At 39.3% G+C, this 20,101-nt stretch overlaps 1 protein-coding gene across 11 annotated transcripts in view; it reads left to right on the top strand.

The window, feature by feature from the left end:
• Positions 1-20,101, top strand: part of Cacnb2 (calcium voltage-gated channel auxiliary subunit beta 2) — a 356,801-nt gene that overhangs the window by 323,997 nt on the left and 12,703 nt on the right. For 8 of the 11 annotated variants that reach the window (XM_028870493.2, XM_028870494.2, XM_028870495.2 and 5 more), the window contains 6 exons: positions 869-991; positions 2,663-2,799; positions 6,045-6,121; positions 10,155-10,288; positions 13,753-13,833; positions 14,227-14,285. In XM_028870493.2, coding sequence (XP_028726326.1) covers positions 869-991; positions 2,663-2,799; positions 6,045-6,121; positions 10,155-10,288; positions 13,753-13,833; positions 14,227-14,285 — 611 coding nt within the window. Of the gene's footprint in view, positions 1-868; positions 992-2,662; positions 2,800-6,044; positions 6,122-10,154; positions 10,289-10,432; positions 10,453-13,752; positions 13,834-14,226; positions 14,286-20,101 lie in introns of all 11 variants that reach the window. The other 3 variants (XM_028870497.2, XM_028870499.2, XM_028870505.2) reach the window with 1 other exon arrangement.

Here is a 20,101-nt window from a genome sequence, read left to right on the forward strand (position 1 = left end):
GCCCCAGATTTTTGTACTGGTCTATAACCATGCTCTCCGCTGTCTCACCTTCCTGTGAACACTCTATAAGGTCAAGGTGTCTCAGATTCTGTCTGATCTTGCACCCAGGAAACAAGGAAAGGGAAAATAGCCCCTGGTTTCAGAATATGCATGCCACAAAAATCAGCCTCCTTAATTTATCCATCTCCTGAATATGCATGTATTGCCAATGAGAACAGATACTTATCTGTGAATTTTCAGAAGCACCAAACAGTGAAGGATGGCTAAATTAATGTTATCTTTAGTGGCTGAGTGAACTCAAGGAGGAAAAATGGTAGGATAAAAAGGTCAATGCTTTCATAATTCCCTGCAGCCATGAATAATAGTTGCTAAGACTGGAGCATATATTCTCTAGTTATTTTTCCATTCCAAATGTTATACTACTGGGAATTACATCATTAATGATTAATTGAAGTGGATGTTCAGGGTAGGGGGGGCAGTTTCTATGTTGTTGTTTCCATCCAAACCAAATTATGCAGTGTGTGTGTGTGTGTGTGTGTGTGTGTGTGTGTGTGTGTGTCCTGGTTTCCGGTTGTTGCCTGCTATAGTGTTGTAAACACATATTTCATTCATTTATCTTCACTTGTATTACTTCAGTGCTTTCAAAGAGAACAATACCTTTTTTGTTTTCTACTTCAGAAGTGGGTGGGTGTGGCCGAGATCAAGCACCTTCATTGAGAATACTAACAAGCTGCTTTGTGATGAGAAACCCATGAGGAGGAGCAGTGATTCCAACAGTTTTTGAGGGTGTCTTTGTACTTGAGGGAAAAAAGGGAGGGCCACTGTTACTTCTTTTCTTATTATTTTTTTTCCTCTCCTCCCTTTTTAGACAAAACCTGTTGCGTTTGCAGTTCGGACCAATGTCAGGTACAGCGCAGCCCAGGAGGATGATGTTCCGGTGCCAGGCATGGCCATCTCATTCGAGGCAAAAGATTTTCTGCATGTTAAGGAAGTAAGGAAAATTTCAGTTTCTTTCAGTGTGATTTTTTTCACCTTTGACTCTCACTGATTTCTTACTGCTGTGAAAAGCACCAGGTCTAGCTACAGTTGTCTAAAATACAGCTAAATCAGTGGCTCACAGCCTTTTCTGGTATAAATAAACTTTGAATGTAGAAAGGAGTCAGAGGCTCCTGGAAGGAATGCCAGGGCCCCTTTGGGCTGTGTGTCCTAGAAATTGGGAACTATTTTGTTAGGCAATCCATTTTTATGTGTGTCCTGCATTGTCTCTCTTAATGATTAACCTTGATTGACTATGTGTGATTTCCCCTGATGTCTGAAGTTGGAGTTATCTAAGGAAGAGTCTTTTTTCTTTTTTGTTTCTTATGAGACAAGATTTCACTCTGCGGCCCAGGTTGGCCTGGAACTTTCTATGAGGCTCAGGTTCTGAAGCTAACTATATAGCCCAGGCTGGCTTCAAATTTGCTATGATCTCCCTACTTCTCACCCGCCTCCACCTCACTCACCTGAGTGCTAGCATTACAGTTGTGAATCACCATGCCTGCCTCCTGGGAGAGGGTTTGGTTGCTTTCCACCGGAGAAGCATAATCTCTGCAGTGGGAAGGGAACGGTGGGAATCAGAGCAAGTGAGACCAGAAGCTGACGCCAAGAAAACCCCTGTCCCCTAAGCTGACAATGACACAGGCTGGAGATTGGAAAATTCACCTTTAATTAAGTTTTCTTTGGTGTCCACATGTCACATGATTGCTCTGTGGGACACCGTAGTGACCGTAATTCTTCCTAGATGAGTCTGTGTGAACATGAGCTTTTTTTTTGACCCGAGGGGATTTAGAGTTGGAAGAATTCATAGGGAGCACATGACAGTTACCTGACAAGCGCACTAAGGGGCACGAGTGAAGGAGCTCATGACCGCCCAGTGAGAGAGCTCACAATTTCAAAAGAGTAGACAAAAGTGTTCAGAAATGATGGTGAACTACTTTACAGCAGGAAGCTAGACTAATATGGGGACTTTTCTTGATGCCAATACTTTGAGCGGGATCTTATTCTACTGTGGAAAAAAAAACCATGGGCATTTTTTGACATGTTTGAGAATAAATTTAATTGAAGAAACTAAAATTAGATTGTGAAGACTCGAGATAAATACTTTACCTGCAAGAGACAAACTGTCAGCATCAACATGAGAAAAACCATCTGTGAACACTGTACTATGTGATTGTAAAATTGCACAGCAGTACATTTTGCTGATACAAAGTATTTCAGGTACATTTCCGTACTTCTCTCTCAATATTAGTACTTCCAGCTAATCCAGTTTTATAAGGGGAAAGGCTCTAGAAGACTTCCTAGTTCCTAATTGTCTTTTGCTAGGTATGGGCAATAGAACCTTGAAAGCTTCTCACAGAATCAGCCTGATCCTAAAAGCAGCACTGGGGAGGGAGACTAGGAAATGCAAAGCCTTTCTTGGGCTCCTGGCTGATCACACCAAGCATACTTCACTCTTCTGAGCTGAACCCATCAACCCAAGGGCTTCTCGAGTTTTGGTATTCGATGCATGCTTCTAACTGCCGTGTTTCTCTCCAGTGAAAGCAGCTGCTATAGAAGAAATCGATTCAGATCTTTAAACTTCTGTGCACTAATTCATTCTAATACTTCTGATTTTTGTGTGTAGAAATTTAATAATGACTGGTGGATAGGACGATTGGTTAAAGAAGGCTGTGAAATCGGATTTATTCCAAGCCCAGTCAAACTAGAAAACATGAGGCTACAGCATGAACAGAGAGCCAAGCAAGGGAAATTCTACTCCAGGTAGGAGGAAAATAGCTGTTTCTATGAATTGCAGACGATGCCCTCCTTTCTGTCTTGTTTCTTGCTAAGAGCTGTGATCCTTATAACATATTAAGTAGATGTCGACGAAGTCCATTGACAGCACCATAGCTCCCCTTAAAAACACTTCATCCCGGCTTCTGATTTTTATCCCATTTGAAAGAGAATCAAATTCATTTTGATCATTAATAAAACTGCTAAGGTCACAAAGTGTTAAATTTTGCCTTCAGCACAGAGGGGACTCTGAAGTCTTAATCATTTGCTGAATATACTCAGGCACGTAGCAGCCATGGTGACTAATCCCAGTGTCTGTCTCTAGTTAACCAATGTGGCTGAGAGATTCTTTAGGGATATCGGTCTCAGGCATCACTAGCAAACAGCAGCTTCTGTGGTCTGTTAGTTTTGTGTTCACCCGACAGATTCAATTTTCAGTTCTCCCAGCTGTTGAGCCCGTAAAAAGACACTATGCATGAAGCATGTTAAAATGGCCTTGGCCAATAGCGGTTAGCTGAGTTATATAATAGGCTGAGCCTATTACTCCAACTGCACCTTCCTAGGAGGTTTAAGCTTCCCTTCCCTTCACCAAGACACTTATTAGGAGGGCTTCTCATCCATGTGGTGAATTTCATATTGAAGCCAACAGAGCCAAGCTGAAGAGCACGGCATGCTGCTTCTCACATGGATGGATGGAGGGGGATGGAGAAGACTTTATCTTCATGTGGACAGCTGAGTTCCTGTTTTCATTCTGTTATATCTTGCTTGTTTATATGATGACATAAACTCTGTTATTAGTGATAATATTTTAATGTTAGCAAGTTTTTTTTTTACCTACTGTCAACAGACAAGTGAAATAGAATATACTCAGCCTTATTAAAACTAGCTTTGGATCACTGTCACACTATCAACATCTCGCAAATTATTCTACTGAACTGGTTACTTTTTCTTAAAACCGTATACTCTTTCTTTAATTTTTCTCATTTTATTTTATTACATCTCTTGACCAAGCTTTTGTCTAGTTATGTTTAAGTACTTCTACTCACTTCCACAGTGTTTATATTTGCCTTTTAACACTTTGTATATTTTTGTGAGGACATAATCAGAGTCAGTGGGGTTCTTTTGTTTTTTTTTTGTTTGTTTGTTTGGTTTTTTTTGAGACAGGGTTTTTCTGTGAAGCTGTGGATGTCCTGCAACTTGCTCTGTAGACCAGGCTAGCCTCTAACTCATAGAGATCTGCTTGCCTCAACCTCCCAAGTGCTGCGATTAAAGATGTGAGCCACCATGCCCAGTTTAGAGTCAGAGTCCAGTGTTTTTATATAGAAGACTGAATTTTGTGTATATACGCACACATATACTTATTTGTATTATATATACACACATATGCATATATGTGTGGTTATACAAAGATTTCAAAGTATGACAAAATATATGGGGCTGGAGAGCCTGCTCTGTGGTTAAGAGTAATGATTGCTCTTCCAGAGTACCTAGGTTCAGTTTCTACCACCCACATGGAGTCAAACAACTGTAACTCTAGTTCCACAGGATCAGATGCCCTCTTCTGGCCCCCATCAACATTGCAAACAGGTGGTATATTTACATATATGCAGACAGAACACTCACAAATAATAATAAAATGCTTTAAAAGATTAACAAACAGGCCAGCCTGGGCTATAGAGTGAGTTCCAGGAAAGGCACAAAGCTACACAGAGAAACCCTGTCTCGAAAAACCAAAAAAAAAAAAAAAAAAAAAAGATTAACAAACAATCAAAGGTGTACAGTTCAAGAATTGGGCATGTATATAGCATTCAAAAGACATATCTGCCTCTGAACAGTTTAGATACTGGCAGCATCTGTCACAATTTTACACAACATAATATATTGCCTATTAAAATTTATAAATAAAGTAGAGCAAACCCATGCTTGAACTAAAGTTGGACTTAGGATTTTATTGAGGATACAAACAAAAGGTAAAAGCCACAGGAAGAAAGTGCTTGGTTTTAGGGATCAGTATCCTTTTGTAATTGGCAAAAGTGATTCTGTAAGTTCTACTTTTTTATGAACTGTATATACTCCTGCATGTTCTTATTGGATATGCAGAAATATTTAAGCTCTTACAGAGGCAGAACCCACCTGCTGGTTGTTTAGTAAAGTGCTTGACATTTGCTTGTGTATTAAAATGCTATTAAGATGAGAAAAAATTCAACCAATCAGTAAGGGCAGATCTTTTAACTGCTTATCAGTGCTTAGCTTTGTCAGCAGGGTCCCCTGAGGCACAGCCATGGTCCACAATTCTTTCTAGTAGGACCTGGACCATCCATGATAAGAATCCCTGGGCACTGCAGTTATGTTGTCTGAATTCCATGACATTCTCATTTTATGAGCATGTTTCTGGGATCTTTATGTGTGTTAAGAGATGACACACATTTCTATGTACTGGTAAATTATAAATTCTACTATAAACTCCAAAGTTTCTAAGACACGTAAGCATATGCTCCATCACATTAGGATCTTATAACTGTGGGTTTTTTTAATTTGCATTTTTTATTTTTAAAATTATCATACAAGATATAGATGTCATTATAACATTTTCTTATAAGCATGTTTTAGTAGATACCCCTTTGCCCTGTTCATAAGTATTGAATAATCTTCACAACGCAACCAAGTTGGATCTTTGTTTGTCTTGTTTTGAAAATTTTCATTATTGTCTTCTAGTTAATTCATATTACAATCTGTGTCTAAGTTTCTTCTTTTATCTTAAATATTGGTGAATTGGGGTATTGCTATGTTTTTCATTTATGGGTTGCCATGCAAGGTATACTTTTAATATTAAGATACTAAAAGTAATCAAGCTGATCCAAAGGAACTGGTGTTAGCCTTGAGGTCTTACACCTTGCCTCCAAGTCCTCTAAATGTAAAGGCAAAGAAAATCTCTTCTGTCTAGCCATCTGTCATCTGGGCATGGAACTGGAGGGCTGCAGAAATTATCCTAGCTCTTTTCCATTCTCCCAGGGACTTCAAAAAATTAAAACATGAACTTCAAAACAGAGACTATCATAAAACTGTTTCAAGTAGTCTAGGAATCTCCATTGGGAAATTTGCTTCCTTCTTAGCAGCAGACATTTTTTGGTTCAATTAAAAACTGTGATAAATTATAACATTTATTGAGCAGTACAATGTTTTAACATCTAAAACAATTGTTGAGTCTAATCTGAATGTTTACTTCACTTCAGTAAATCAGGAGGAAATTCATCATCCAGTCTGGGTGACATAGTACCTAGTTCCAGAAAATCGACACCTCCATCATCTGGTAAGTAGGTGATCAGTGTTGAGCACTGTATACACCTTTCATGCTACCCTGACTACTTTAGTTATGTGAATTTACAAACCTACACATGTTAAAGTGTATCAGAAATAACAAGGCCCCCATGAAATTAGGGACAGTATGGACAGTTTTTTTTTCTTCTTGGTATTGAAGATCGAGCAAGGAAATAGCCTGTATTTGCTCTAAGTTGTTACAGAAGTGACAGATGTAATGCCATTGCTCACCTTATTCCTACTGTGACATGTTGTCAAAGGCAGAAAGGTTTTATGTGAATTTAAATTTAAATTTCAGTGTATTACATTGTATTTTATCTGATAAATCTGTCATGTGCGAAGTTGAAGTTCTTCTATATGTGCCTCCTGAAAGTTGACACCTTTTATCAAGTAAATGTTTAGCAAAAGTATGTATTTTTAAGTGAGCAAGATCTGAGCAGATAAAGAACTGTCAGTTTAGGGTCGGGGTTGGTTGGAAAAACTATACACTTATAACTCATATCAATTTAAAGCCACAGAAAATTAAGCAAGCTAGTTTGCTCAGAGCAGACACTGAAGGCCTGCAGTATTAATGCGGGGCATATGTCTACCATGATGAAAGAGGAATCAGGAATCTCTGTATGCACAAGAGAAGGCGTCCACTCCTGCCCTTGCTCAAACATGTGAAGTTACAGGGATTCCTTTCTAGGCCTTAAAGATAACCTAACTATCTAAAAGGCTATATCTGAAGACTGTCATGAAGGCCCTAACACGGGAGGAAGTTTTATCAGATTGTGATAAAGCCCCTGCTGGAGACAAGTAGACTTCTTCCATGTCTTCTAATGATAATACAACCTTGATTGGTGTTAACAAAATGCTGAATAGTGCCTGTGTACTGGAGAACAAGTCAGTTGGTGTGAATGCAAAATAATATTTAATTTTGGAGTCACGTGTCATCATTGCTAAAAATCAACATTGAGACTGAGTGGACTGAAGATAAAACCAAACGTAAGATGCACTATCAGAATATCTAAGCTCTGTGATGAGTTTCATATCAATAACTCAATGGGGAATCTTCAGGGATTCTTCATTTTTGTATTCCCTTTAGATTAAGATCCCTTGATCTAAAGGGAATCTTCAGAAAATTCCAGAGAAAATTTTCTAAGTCTACTTCCAAAGACAACTGACTGCTCCGTAGCAAATGTAGACTGGTCTACAAGTGTAACTTTCATCTCTTTTGCTTACTAGAGGTCCTAACTATAATTCCCAACTCACTGCTAGACCAAGGAGTAATTTCCAATTCCCATATACACAATGAGGTAGTCTCCAGTTGCACAATAGTACCTCACATTATACCTGTGCATAGGCCCCAGTCTCGAACTTGGCTTGACTTGACCCAAGCTCCAAGAGTAAGCTAAAATATGTTCCTAAGGTTTTCTAAATAAATAAGGAATGAGACAAGAAATAAATAACAGTGAAGAATAATAAAATAGTTTAAACTATGTGGAAGCACCTTTTCCCCACATAAATGCTAGTGTTTGCTAGAGTATGGGAATACAAGTATGTAATTAAAAGTGGGTAGCATCTCTCAGGAGGAGAATCATCTGAGTTCAGTCAAGTGTACAGAAAACTGAAGAGTTGAAAAGCGTGCTTCTTAATGTGTTCTGAATGTGACATTTTTGAATTCTGTTTCAGAATGAACCCCAACACTTCTAGACCTAAATTTAAACAAGAAGTCACCAAGTACTAAGTTGGAAAGGGATTTGGAGCCCTTGGTGTTGAGGTGCAGGTCACCTTCCATCTGGAACTCAGGCTCTATACAGGGGGCTGAGTAGCTCATCCTTGTCAGGGCTAGACCTGTATGCATTCCCATTCTTTACAAATTTCCTGTTTAAATTCATTTCATGAATTTCCTTTTAAAACATCCAATGACCATAGCAGATGAGATTCAGTGGATAAATCCTAAAATTCAATTCAGAAATGCCACCATCATGAAGGTCTATGAACTCTTGCATTTGTCGGGGTTTTTAGTCTCAGTTCCAATCAAGTTCTTGGAGGGTATTGTTCCTCGAATGTGGCTGTCATAAGCCCAGGGAAAGGGAGGGAGGATGAAGTAGACGGGAACACATTACCAGAAAGGAAGCAGATTTGATGTTAAGACCTATTATTAGAAGAATGAAATAACAGCCTAGATCCTCACCTTCACGCCCGGAAGTTGTAACAGCATGCTTCCTTGTTGGGATTCAAGACCTGCTTTCACATTCTCTTCAGGATAATATTGCTCAAGAAGCACCATATAGAAACCTTCCAACATGAGCAAAGCTATAGTGCGGTGTAAAAATCTAAGTTGGTCTGAAAATCCTTTGACTATGACCTTCCTCTGCAGATCAAGGTCTGAACTTGTAACTAATTAGTAGGCACAGGCTAGAAATCCCTACCCATAAAATACCAGAGCTGATAACTGCAACATTGTGCAGATAAGTCAGGTGTTCACTCCTTCACAGACTTCCGAACCAATCAAACAAAAACAACTAAACAGGATATCCCTGTTCTCAAGTCTGAAACCTCCCAGACCACAGAAACTGCAAAACTGTAGAATGATGTGCTGTCTCAGATGAAATTGGGTCCTTTGAAAGGGCCAGGAGAGGCTTCTGTAACCTTCAGCTCAGCTTGTGCATCACAGGGCATGGGAGCTGAACCTAAGTATCAAACTGTTACTCTAACTGGTTATCCCTTATATCGATACAATGTGGAATTTGTTCCAGAGTTAGCATATTTTGAGTGAGGCTTAATAGGATGAATAAATTTTCTTTTCTTCTGCTTGACCTAATCTCACCCATAAAGTAATTGCCTAGCAAGTTCAAATCCCAAGGACATGAGCAACAGAGAAGTAAAAGGAACAGAAAGAATGCATTCAGAAGGTGAAGGCACCTCACCTACAAGGCAGTGTGGTGCAGGAATGGGTACAGCTCTAAGGCAGGCACGCTGGGTCTGCAGCCTGGCTCTGCAGGAATTCTGCCAAGAGCAAGCCCCTTTCATTCTGTGGGTTCAGCTTCTAAGTCTTAAAAACCAAGTGTTTGAGTTGACCTTTGTAACTTACCACTTGATTCTGTAGTTGATCAAATTTTATAGCAATTTCATGTTAGAAAGATTGCAGAAACTTGAAAGTGAAATTATGCATCCTTTTTCATTGACTAGTTTTAGAGCTACATTTTCAGGTAAAAGAATTTCAGAAGTGAAAACATGTCAAGCAACCAACTTGGAACCTTTATTTTATTCATGAGGAAAGAAGAGGCCTGTTCTCTTGTGCCTTTGGGATATTGCATTCTGCCTCAGAGGCTTGGAAAGCACCCAAATCTTAACTGATTTTTTTATAATGATTTCATTAATCTGGTGTTTCCCACTGGTCTTCAATCAGGCTCTCCGAGAGCACCCACACTACCTTGAAATCATTTCAATCCTGCCCATTTCAGAACACCCTAACAATCATTTGTCTTCTTTACGACTTCCTGGGTGTTGCCTGGATTAAGGGCTTTCTAGTCTCTTTTCCTCAAATGTCTGCTATAATTTTGATGAAACTTTTTATGTGGTTCCCTTTCTGCTAACATTAAAATCAAACAAAATGAGAAGACTGAGGCCTATCATATTAAATGTGTCCAAAGCACTTGTCTTTTACCTAAGAGCTGAGCTCTAAGACATTGTACAAAGTGAGACCAAATGCTTTGTATCTTACATTTATAAGCTAATATGAAGAATATCAACATTTGAAACAGTAAAAAATGTTTCTCTAAAAGTACTCAGGAAATCTAGCACAAAACTGACTTTTGCAAAAAATAGCTATTCCAAGGGTATCTCTGTCTAGTTAAATTTGATTGCATTGCATCCTTAATGTTTTATGTTCATATTTTATTCTGTAATATGCTGCTCACTCATGATAACTCTTCTTCTACAGTGGTTAGTCTATTTGCTTTCATTTTATTTTCTTTATAACCTACTTTTCCTCTCCTGTCCACCTGACGACTTTTGAATTGTTTGTCTGTATATAGCTATAGACATAGATGCCACTGGCTTAGATGCAGAAGAGAATGATATTCCAGCAAACCACCGCTCCCCTAAGCCCAGTGCAAACAGTGTAACGTCACCCCACTCCAAAGAGAAAAGAATGCCCTTCTTTAAGAAGGTAACACAGACTTCCCAGCTCCTGTTGTCCACTTGCTCAACTGCACTGCGTCACACTTCCAGTCCTGTTGATTGTCTGCGTCCTTTGACAAGCCAATAACACGCATGCTCTGTTATTCTTTGTTTCTTTTCCATGCTGCTGTAGCTAAGCAGAAGCAGAAATCGGTAAGTCCACATTGACATACCCGTGTTTTTCCTGTCACTGGCATCATTAGCATCAATTCCTTCAGTTTTATTAAGTACAGTCATCCGGGTCCTAAAACAGCCTATCAACAGCTAACTGAATCCATGTATCTTACACCAACTAAATTCAGTGAGTGACCTGTTGAAATGCCATTACAATACTTATCCTTTTTGATGGAATAATATCTGCCACAAGAGACTTTGTTTAAATATTCAAAGATTTCCAACACTGGCCCTGCTGTACAACACACCTCAGTTGTACATGCTTTTATTGTCTGTCTCTTTTTTTGCCAGAAACATAACTTATAATAAAGCATATTAAGGCAGTTATTGGATTCTGGTTTATAATATCCAGATACATTGCTTGTGCTTTAAAAAAGGTTATTCAATTTTTAATTCAGTCAGTATTTAAACTTCTAATCCATTAGGTGCAAAATCTGCTGATGAACAAGACCAGTGGAAAACTACAGGCTTGTTTTGGCGGTTTACTGTGAGTTTTTCCTATTGTCATATATAAACACTCTCCCAATATTCTTGCCTTCTCCATCAGTCAGATTTCAGCATCTCACCTGTTAGACAATGGGGCTGCTGGCCATATGTAGAGCCTTTTTCCTTGGCCAATCAAGATGATATACTGATGCTGTACCCTGACTGGAAACTCCAGGGAAATCCCAAGACCTCTTTGTATACAAGTTTCCTCTCGGCTTGTTTCATTGCTTTGTAACACTATTTTTAAAAGCCCTCCCTATTTCCATTTTTTTCTTCTCCTTTGACATAACACCTTCCAAGCCATTATCCTTTCAGACTCATACTCCCTATTGTTACCAAGTCTGGCACAAGCCTGGGTATTTTTTAACTTATATATGAAGCAAAATCTCTGTTCTTCCCTAGACTTTCAGAAAATTAAAAGTCTTACCTCCACAAATAAAACATGTTTGCTCTTTAGAGGTTAACAGTAAGTTATCATACACAGAAGCATAAGCTTTTTTTTTTTTTTTTTTTTTTTTTTTTTTAATAATCATTAGGAAGAGAACTCCAGGCAAAATTTTAAACACCTGGACCTTTGTGTTGACACAGAAAGCCCCAACCTGATGATCTTCCACAAGAGTGGGCCACCTCTCTGGTCTGTCCTTGTCATCATAGCTGAAGCTTGCAGCTAGGTAAATGCAGGTGTTTCTTAGACAGTCAACACTACTCAGCCACTCTGGACTTCAAGTAGCAACATTGATATGACCATGTTCATCAGAGAGTATTTTGCAGTTCACCTGCCTGCAAATTTCACAACATTAAACAAGTTTATCCTAATTTTTCCACTAAAGATGCAAAAAAAAAAAAAATAGCTTAGCTAAAAAGGACAGATAAAAATGTTATCATTAGCAATACGGCATGGAGTACCAATATTCCATCAAATAAGGTAATTTCTATTGCTGCCCCTGCTGATAGAGAAACTGATTGAAACTTGCTAGTTGGCAGTCACAGACTGAAGGAACCAAAGTACTGTCTAATACTGGGCCACTCAGATTTCTTAATAGCTGTTCTTACACTGCGTGCAATTTATATCCCTACTGGTAATGGTGAAAGGGGTGTTCTTACTCCAGTATCAAAAGGATGTGGTCTCCAGGCATTTTCAGTACAAACCCAAGTGCTATGAGATGCAATCACTTAACAAATCTGCTTCTGATGCCTGCGGCACTGGTGCTCACTCTGTGTTCCTTATTCTGTGATAATGTGGAACTCAGACAGGAGAGCTGGCTGTGTGCGAGTCCACATCAATTGTCTTCCGTGTTTTAGGTTGCTTTTAGAGTGCTGCTTGTCTGCCTTTTGTGCTGTCACTGTATTGTGTGTGTCTAATTTTAAAAATTTTATTCAAATATGTATTTTATCTTTATCATGTCTGTTAAAATGAAGCTTTGAGTGCTAGGGAAAACTTTGAGCAGTAAAAGGTGAACAGCCCAGTTAACAGTACCATCTTTTTCCCTTTGATTATATGGTCTACAACTACTGGTGAAAGCTCATATAGACGCTGTTGAATTTGATGTGGGTCTAAATAGCTCCATAAGCAAAAGAAACATAGGAATACATCAAGTTTGTGATGAGTGATTTTAAGCAACAGTCAAATGGTTTTTAGTGACAGAATGGTGCAAATATTATATGCACATCAGTTGATCAAACTCTTAAAATTCTTTTGGTATATGCTATGTTTAAAATATATTTTTCAGATGCTCCTTAATGGAGGATGTGTCTTACAGAGCTCATGAGTCTTTAACAAGAGTAAATTATTTGTTCATCCAGTGTCCAAAGCCCTATCTCTTGCCCTTATGCATTAAGAAAGGTTACTTCTCCATCACTTTACAATAGCCTGTTACCAGAGCTTGTTTAAATTTCATCAAACAAATTATGTTACCTAAGTTTCAAATTTTTATTTGAAAAAAAAATCAAGCTGAAAAGTGATAGTTTTGGAAATGGCAATAAAATTAATTTCTACCCTATTCTTCTAAACAAACAAACAAACAAACAAAGTATCCCTAGAAAGATATGAATCAGTTATGGAGCAGAAACTAGCTAATATGTGCTTCAAAAACATATTAGATATGCAAGGCAGTAATAAGCATTTTGAAGCCACTGAAGCATGGGCAAATAAAATTATGAAAATCATTCACCTTCATTCCAATGCACATAAATCTTGATTTGAGAAGTTTTATAAGTGCCAAAAAATAAAGGTCAAAAATTCCAAAGCATTAGCACTGAAGCTGTGAACAGTAATGATTATCACTGTTAGAAGCAAGCATGCATGCCACTTGCTGCTTCTTCTAATTTCAGTGGAATTCCAAGCATTTGGTAGTGAGAGGCACAGTGTTTGGTAACTAAGGTTTATACAGGTAAGACCAACATATCATATGCAAAGCTAACAGGAATTTGTCTTCCATGATTAACCATCATCCTTTCAACTCTTCAGAAAGTCCAAGTGTACCTGGAGAGCAAAGAAGCCATGTACAGTTGAGCCTAAAGTACCTAGTCTGCATTGGGCATGTTTCTGTTTGTTCTACCAAGTATCTTGTATTCAAGGAAACTAAAGATTAATCAGTAACTTGAACCTTAGGAAAAGAAAGCTACCAATCTTTAATTGGTTTTATTTACTTAGAAAAGAGGCAATTATGGAAATATTTAAATGTCTGAAAAATCAGTGTCTTGTATATTAGAGTTTAGAAAGGAGTACTTTATGCCTCAAGTATTTAGGTCCATTGCCTTTGAGGAGTCTAAAAATGTCTCCTCTCTCTGCAGACAGAGCACACTCCTCCTTATGATGTGGTACCTTCCATGCGACCTGTGGTCCTAGTGGGCCCTTCTCTGAAGGGGTATGAGGTGAGTATGAGGTGAATTTGAGCTTGACTCACAGCAGCCAAACATGTTGTTTTTCAGGCTGTGGTACAGTTTGCTCACTACTCTGCTTTCCTGAAGGTTGCCTTGGATACTCCTGCTAGCTATAACTCACCATATCCAGGAAAAAATATCAAATGGAGAACACTGCAAGCCTTGCAAAGTAATTTCTTGTCACTAAAACATCATAGGCTCAGAAATTTTATCTGGTTGTTTCATTAGGGCTTGGAAACAGGAAATGTGGTAACCACACTTCTTCCAAATATGATGCTCAGGTTTTTAAATGTTAATAATGAGAAGTGAAATTGGTTCTTATAATCAGTAACAATTTTTTAATCCTCAGATTTTCTCACATTTTAATTTATTATCCAATTACAGGTTACAGATATGATGCAAAAAGCACTGTTCGATTTTTTAAAACACAGATTTGAAGGGCGGTAAGTGTTCCACAATGCTGGTTTTGGGTATTTTTGTCTTGAAGATGGTCAAACTCTGTGGGGTAGATAGTTGATCCCTAGAGTTAACTGTTTTCTGTTCTCTATGACAGGAAGTAGCTTCATTTAGTGCATTCTGATTCAGTGTTTGCATTGTATCCCCATCCCAGAATATTCCAGTCCCTGCACTTTGTAGAGACTCACAGAAGTTTCCTAGTAAGAACTTAGAGTCGAGAATCTGAGCTTGCTTTCCCCAGCAGGGATGGCATAGGGGATGATTTGGCCATGGGTGTGGTTACCAGGTATTTGGAAGTATCTGCATAGTGGCTGTGTGGTATGCTTTGATCTAGCAAGGGAGAGGTCTTTTGCCTCGCCCCTTGGCATTGTTATAAAAAGCCCTTTTGAAGAGGCAAAAGGGACCATTGGGTTTTGATCCAGGTCCTCCTGAAGCTATCCTGTGTTTCTGTCTCCTCTCTGCTATCTTTCTAAGTTTCTTGTCCCTCTCTCCTCTTCATAGGAACCGTTTGAAAGGTAGGAGCTGGCCTCCCACAGCACCTATATCTGGAAGCTGGATATGGCCCCACCTCTGCTCTTTGTCTGACCTTCAGTTTAGGAGCCACTGGTCCTCACTGCTGCCCAGATACCATAAGCACACCCTCTTCTATTCTCGTTCCCACCTTTCCAAAAGACTTTCCTACCATCTTCTCCCCCATCGACCTTTAACCTCTTCTCTCTGCACTTTCCTACAGTGAACTTATATTCTTGCTTCATGAAAAAAAAAAAAAAAAAAGGCAAGCAGGGACTGACACATACCTGTAACCCTTGCACCTGACCTGAGGCAGAGAAATAAGGCCAGACTAGGTCTCATAGCTAGATTCTTTCTGGAGGCTGGAGGGTTAGAAGCCAAGAGAAGACATGAGTTAGCCCTACTACATTTATCCCTGCTTACATGTCTGCCTGAATATTCTTCATTTCCCCTTCCTATGGTTCTCTTAGCAGTGGTTAACTTAACCCACAACCACCTGTGCACTAGACCACATCCCTCATTTCCTTCCCACTCAAACGACCCAGACATTGTTCTCACCTACATCCTTCTCTCATCAGTATTTCGTGTCCCAATAGAAATGCCATTAGCTGTAGTTATTTCTCTTCACACTTGACCTAACATCCTTCCCACCTCCCACCCGGATACCTAAGTTTTCCCTTCTTCCTAGAAATCTCACTGGGTTGTTCATACTGTACTTGCTCTCCTTCCACTTTCCTATCCACTCCAGTTAGATTTTCCTGACTGTAGCTGGAGAGCTTCTCTCTAGGTCCCACCAAACCCCCGAAGTCCCACAGCCCACTTATAAAATAAATACACAGACTTGTATTACTTATAAACTATATGGCCATGGCAGGCTTCTTGTTATCTAGTTCTTCTATCTTAAATTAACCCATATCTATTAGTCTATAAGTTGCCACGTGGCTCGTGGCTTACCAGTACCTTACATCTCACTTGTCATGGTGGCGGCTGGCAGCATCTCTCTGCCTCAGCCTTCCACTTCCCAGTACCTGACACTCACTCCTTAGCATTATGTGTGCTCCAGCCAGCCAGGTCCATGTTCAATCAGTGTCTGCTTGCTGTTCTCTCTGGTAGGAACTTTTTCTTCACATGTTCTCCTAGTAACCCAGCCTCTCTTCCTTCTCCATTTTTCTGATGTTCTTTTTTGTGTTAAGACATTTTTTTTTTTGTTATCATTTTTCAACAAGAATGTGAAGGCAGGGTATTTAATGTTTTGTGAACTCTGGTACTCTCCATGCCTGTAGGAACTCAATATGAAAATGGCAGTTGAGTGCTGAATGGTGTTTGCTGTGTATTATTTGTTAGAGAAATGCAGACACATTGAAGCCATTGTCCCTGCCTCTGAAGAGCCCATATGCAAATTTTAAGTAATTATTACATAATATTTATTTTTATTTTCATGTGTGCATATGTGTATATGAGTCAGTTCTCTCCTTCTATCATGTAGGTCCTTGGGATTGAACTCAGATCCTCAGGCTTGTCAGCTGGTGCACTTAACCACTAATCCATCTTGCTGGCTCCCCGTATGCAAATTTTAAATTGAAACTTGTGTAGCCAAACAGAATATAAATACAAGAGCATCCCAGTATGTGTGTGTGTGTATACAATGTACAGGTAGTACAGAGAAAGGAGTAATCAACAGATTTGAGGATGTTACTGTTCAGAAAGGTTTTTAATCTAAGATCTCACCAACTAAATCAGAGGAAGGCGTGGCCAATAGAGGATGGAAAGGGAATGAAGGTACCAAGGAATGATGTAGTAAAGCAAGCCAACTAGAGAACTCTGAGGACCTCTACAGGATATTGCCATTAATAGCCATGGGGCATAACTAAAACATCCTGGCCAAGAGATGGGACTCAATCCTTTCCCTCCTCAACTTAAAAAAAAAAAAAAAAAGTAAAAAAGGCAGGGACCTCAGCTACATAGAGGGTAAAGATCTACATAGAGAGAAAATGGTCCAAGTCTTCTGGAAGAGGGGAAAGAGTGGTATGGCCAGTTGATCCCACAGAGAGTGTAGCTAGTTAGCAGGGGTCAGACCAAGTTTAGCTTATGAACACTGGTACAAGAGCTACAGTATCCCAGACACAAACATACTACACTCACATGATAAATAGCTACTTAGAACAAACAGAACTGAAGGAAACTATTTCCTGTAATCACAGAGACAATAGAAAGCATGTATAACTGCTAAAAGACAGACAATCAAATAATCAATGGATGCCATAATAAACACCAAGCCAACTCTAGGCCATCAGAAACATGGTAAGAATCCAGAATGTAAAACCTCAAGGTTTAAACTGAGGCTAGTTAACAGGCAACCCAAGAGCAGGTAGCACTAGTGTGCATATCTTTATTTCCCACATGGTAAATCTGGTTCTTTGCCATATTCTCCTTTCTTTATGCTAACACCAAAAATACAATTGATCACATTTGTAGATTTCAGCATCCTTTCTATTTCTATACAGTGTTGTGTAGACTATGCCTATACATATAATCATTTCTGACATAGGAAGGGAAACTTTTATAGCACAACTGATACCGTGTGTGATAGAGTGAAGGACTGAAGGAAATAGAAATGAGGGCAGCAGCTATGCTTCAACAGTACCGAAGACATTATAGTAAACATCTACAGAGCCAAATGCCATTAGACTATTTCAAAACTTTATAAGGTATTTCATCATTTGTGCCAGGAAAGACAGGCTTCAAATGGTCCTATAAATGACTTTTATTTCATTGTTTTTGGCTCTTTCATTTATCACAATCTGGAATTATCTGCACAACCCTCAAATGCTGCTGAAGTGGGCTCTTTGATGTCTATGAATGAAATAAATGAATGAAATGTTCATTGCCATTTCTAACTGCAAAAAATAGACAATAGGATTCACCAACTTACTACTTCCATTCAACCTGATTGTTTATGAATCTGGATCTCAGACTTATTTTCTATGGAATCACATAGCCAAATTGATTTTATCTGGGAAGAAAATAAATGAAATAACAGATTGTAGGGTCATTCTATTGTTTCTAGACAAAAGTACTGAAATTTCTTCTGGGGGCCTGCTCTGCGGAGATTCCTCCCAGAGTCCTGGGGAAGATGCTATGAACAGCAGCAGGGGTAATCTGAGGGAATGAATTTAAGTACACTGAGCTCTTTCACCCCTCCACTTTATTCCTCTGAGATAAAATTCTATCTACACAGCTTCAATTCTGTTCTCATGCTTAGCTCCTTTCTGTCCCTTCACCTCCTGTCCTTTCACAGCCTTAGTGCTAACTAGGCTCTTTACATCGCCACCTTATCTTCGTCTGTCCGTTCCTCCGTCGATCTTCTTTCCTTCTTCTCCTACTCTGGTGCCCAATATAATCCACCTACCATCTGCAAAAACTCTGACCTATGGCTTTTCTGGCCAGGTGGAGTAACCCTGCTCAGAGCTAGGAAACCTGTCTCAAAGTCTCATTGCACCTGGTATGCAAAAAACCCTTTTGTTCTGAGTCAATTGCTCTGGAATGCCCTTTGGGCTCAGAGGAAGGAGGGTCTGAGCTTGATTTGCACAAGAAACAAAGCTATGCTGGGGGTGTCTCCATAGGGTGTTTACCTTAATTCAGGAGACAGCAGTTGGTCTGTTTGCTCTTTTGACCTAGGATGCTTAAGAAGTATTTCAGATAAAATACTTGGGAGAAGTTATGAGCACACATGAAATTCATTGCAGGAAACAGCTGATATATTAAAAGCCGAATAACACCAAATACTCCCTGAGATTTGGCTTAATCCTCTGGAAGGCTTCTTCCAGGTATAGCTTTGTCATAATCAGCTGAATTTCTACTTCATATTTCTGTTGCAGCCTGTAGCAAAAAGTATTTTCATGTGCATTACTGATGGTCTTGCCTTGCTCATCCTGAACCGCACTTCAACAGTCTGGTCTTGTGACCATGCATTAAGGGCTCCCAAGTAAAGTAGAATTTCAAAGGATGTAAAAATTTCACCTTTATTTGTGGGTACATATCCAGAGTAAATGTCTCATTAAATGTCTTTAATGTTGGCAAAGCAAGACAGAGTGGGAACTTGTCAGAAGCCTAATAGGTATGTGCACAGGGCAATCTAAAAGAGAACTTAAGTACTCTTTAGAATTCACTGAATGAGTTATATTTTTAAGTTATATGTTAAGGCCATAAGGGAGGAGTACAATGGGAAATGTTGGCAATGGTGAGGTTCTAGGCTATCAAGAATTGTAGTATTAAGCCCTCACAGTTAAGATCATTTGTGGGAGCTCTGGAGACCAGTCAAAATCACTGTGGGCTGTGAAACAGCATGTGTCACATTAAAGAGGAGCTGGTAAATCCTCTTCTTCCAGTAGCATGTAGAGCAGCTGGACCTGCCATAACCTGTTTTTGCCATGTAAGCAAAGCAATCATTGTAACTTTCAGGACAATAACAGGTGCATTAACAAGGAAGTGGTGAAGAAGGCAAGCTACCATCTGGGGTGAAGTTGGCTTTCTTCCCTGATGACTCTCAAATGTCAATTGTCAGCCCTGAAATGTGTTGAATGTGTACTGAATTGCTACAGGGATATTAGACACTGTCATCAGAATGTTCTGTGAAGAAGTCTTATTGGAAATCAATAATCCTGGGAAACATTACATCACTTTATATTCTGGTGTAGGAAATTTATTTAGACGTGAGACAATGTCTTCAAAATTAATAGTTTTATATCTGGTCTGCAGAACAGAATTACCTGAAGTACACTTGCTGGGGGTTGATGACAGACCAGGCTAAGTGACATATACCTGTAGTTCCAGTACTTAGGAAGCTGCAGCAGGATGAACTACATGACATAGAGTATATCCTTTCTTATTTTGTTCTTCTCTCATACATTACATCCTGTCTGCAGTTTCCCCTCCATCCACTACTACCAGTTCCTCCTCATACCTCCTCTCTCCCCTGATCCACTTCTCCATTTATCTTAAAAAAAAAAAAAAAAAAAAAAAAAAAAAAGCAGGCCTCCCAGGGATATCTACTGAACATGGCCTAAGTTACAGTAAGACTAGGTGCAAACTCTCATAAAGACTGTATGAGGCAACCCAGTAGGAAGAAGAGTCCCAAGCACAGGCAAAAAAAGTCAGAGACACCCCTCACTCCCACTGTTGGAAGTCCCACGGGAACACCAAGCTATACAAGCCTAAGGTTTATTCAGAGCACCTAGATCAGACCCATACAGGGTCTGTTTGTCATTTCGGTCTCTGTGAGCCCCTGTGAGGC

Source organism: Peromyscus leucopus, chromosome 5 (assembly GCF_004664715.2).
Source record: "Peromyscus leucopus breed LL Stock chromosome 5, UCI_PerLeu_2.1, whole genome shotgun sequence".
Lineage (NCBI taxonomy): Eukaryota > Metazoa > Chordata > Mammalia > Rodentia > Cricetidae > Peromyscus > Peromyscus leucopus.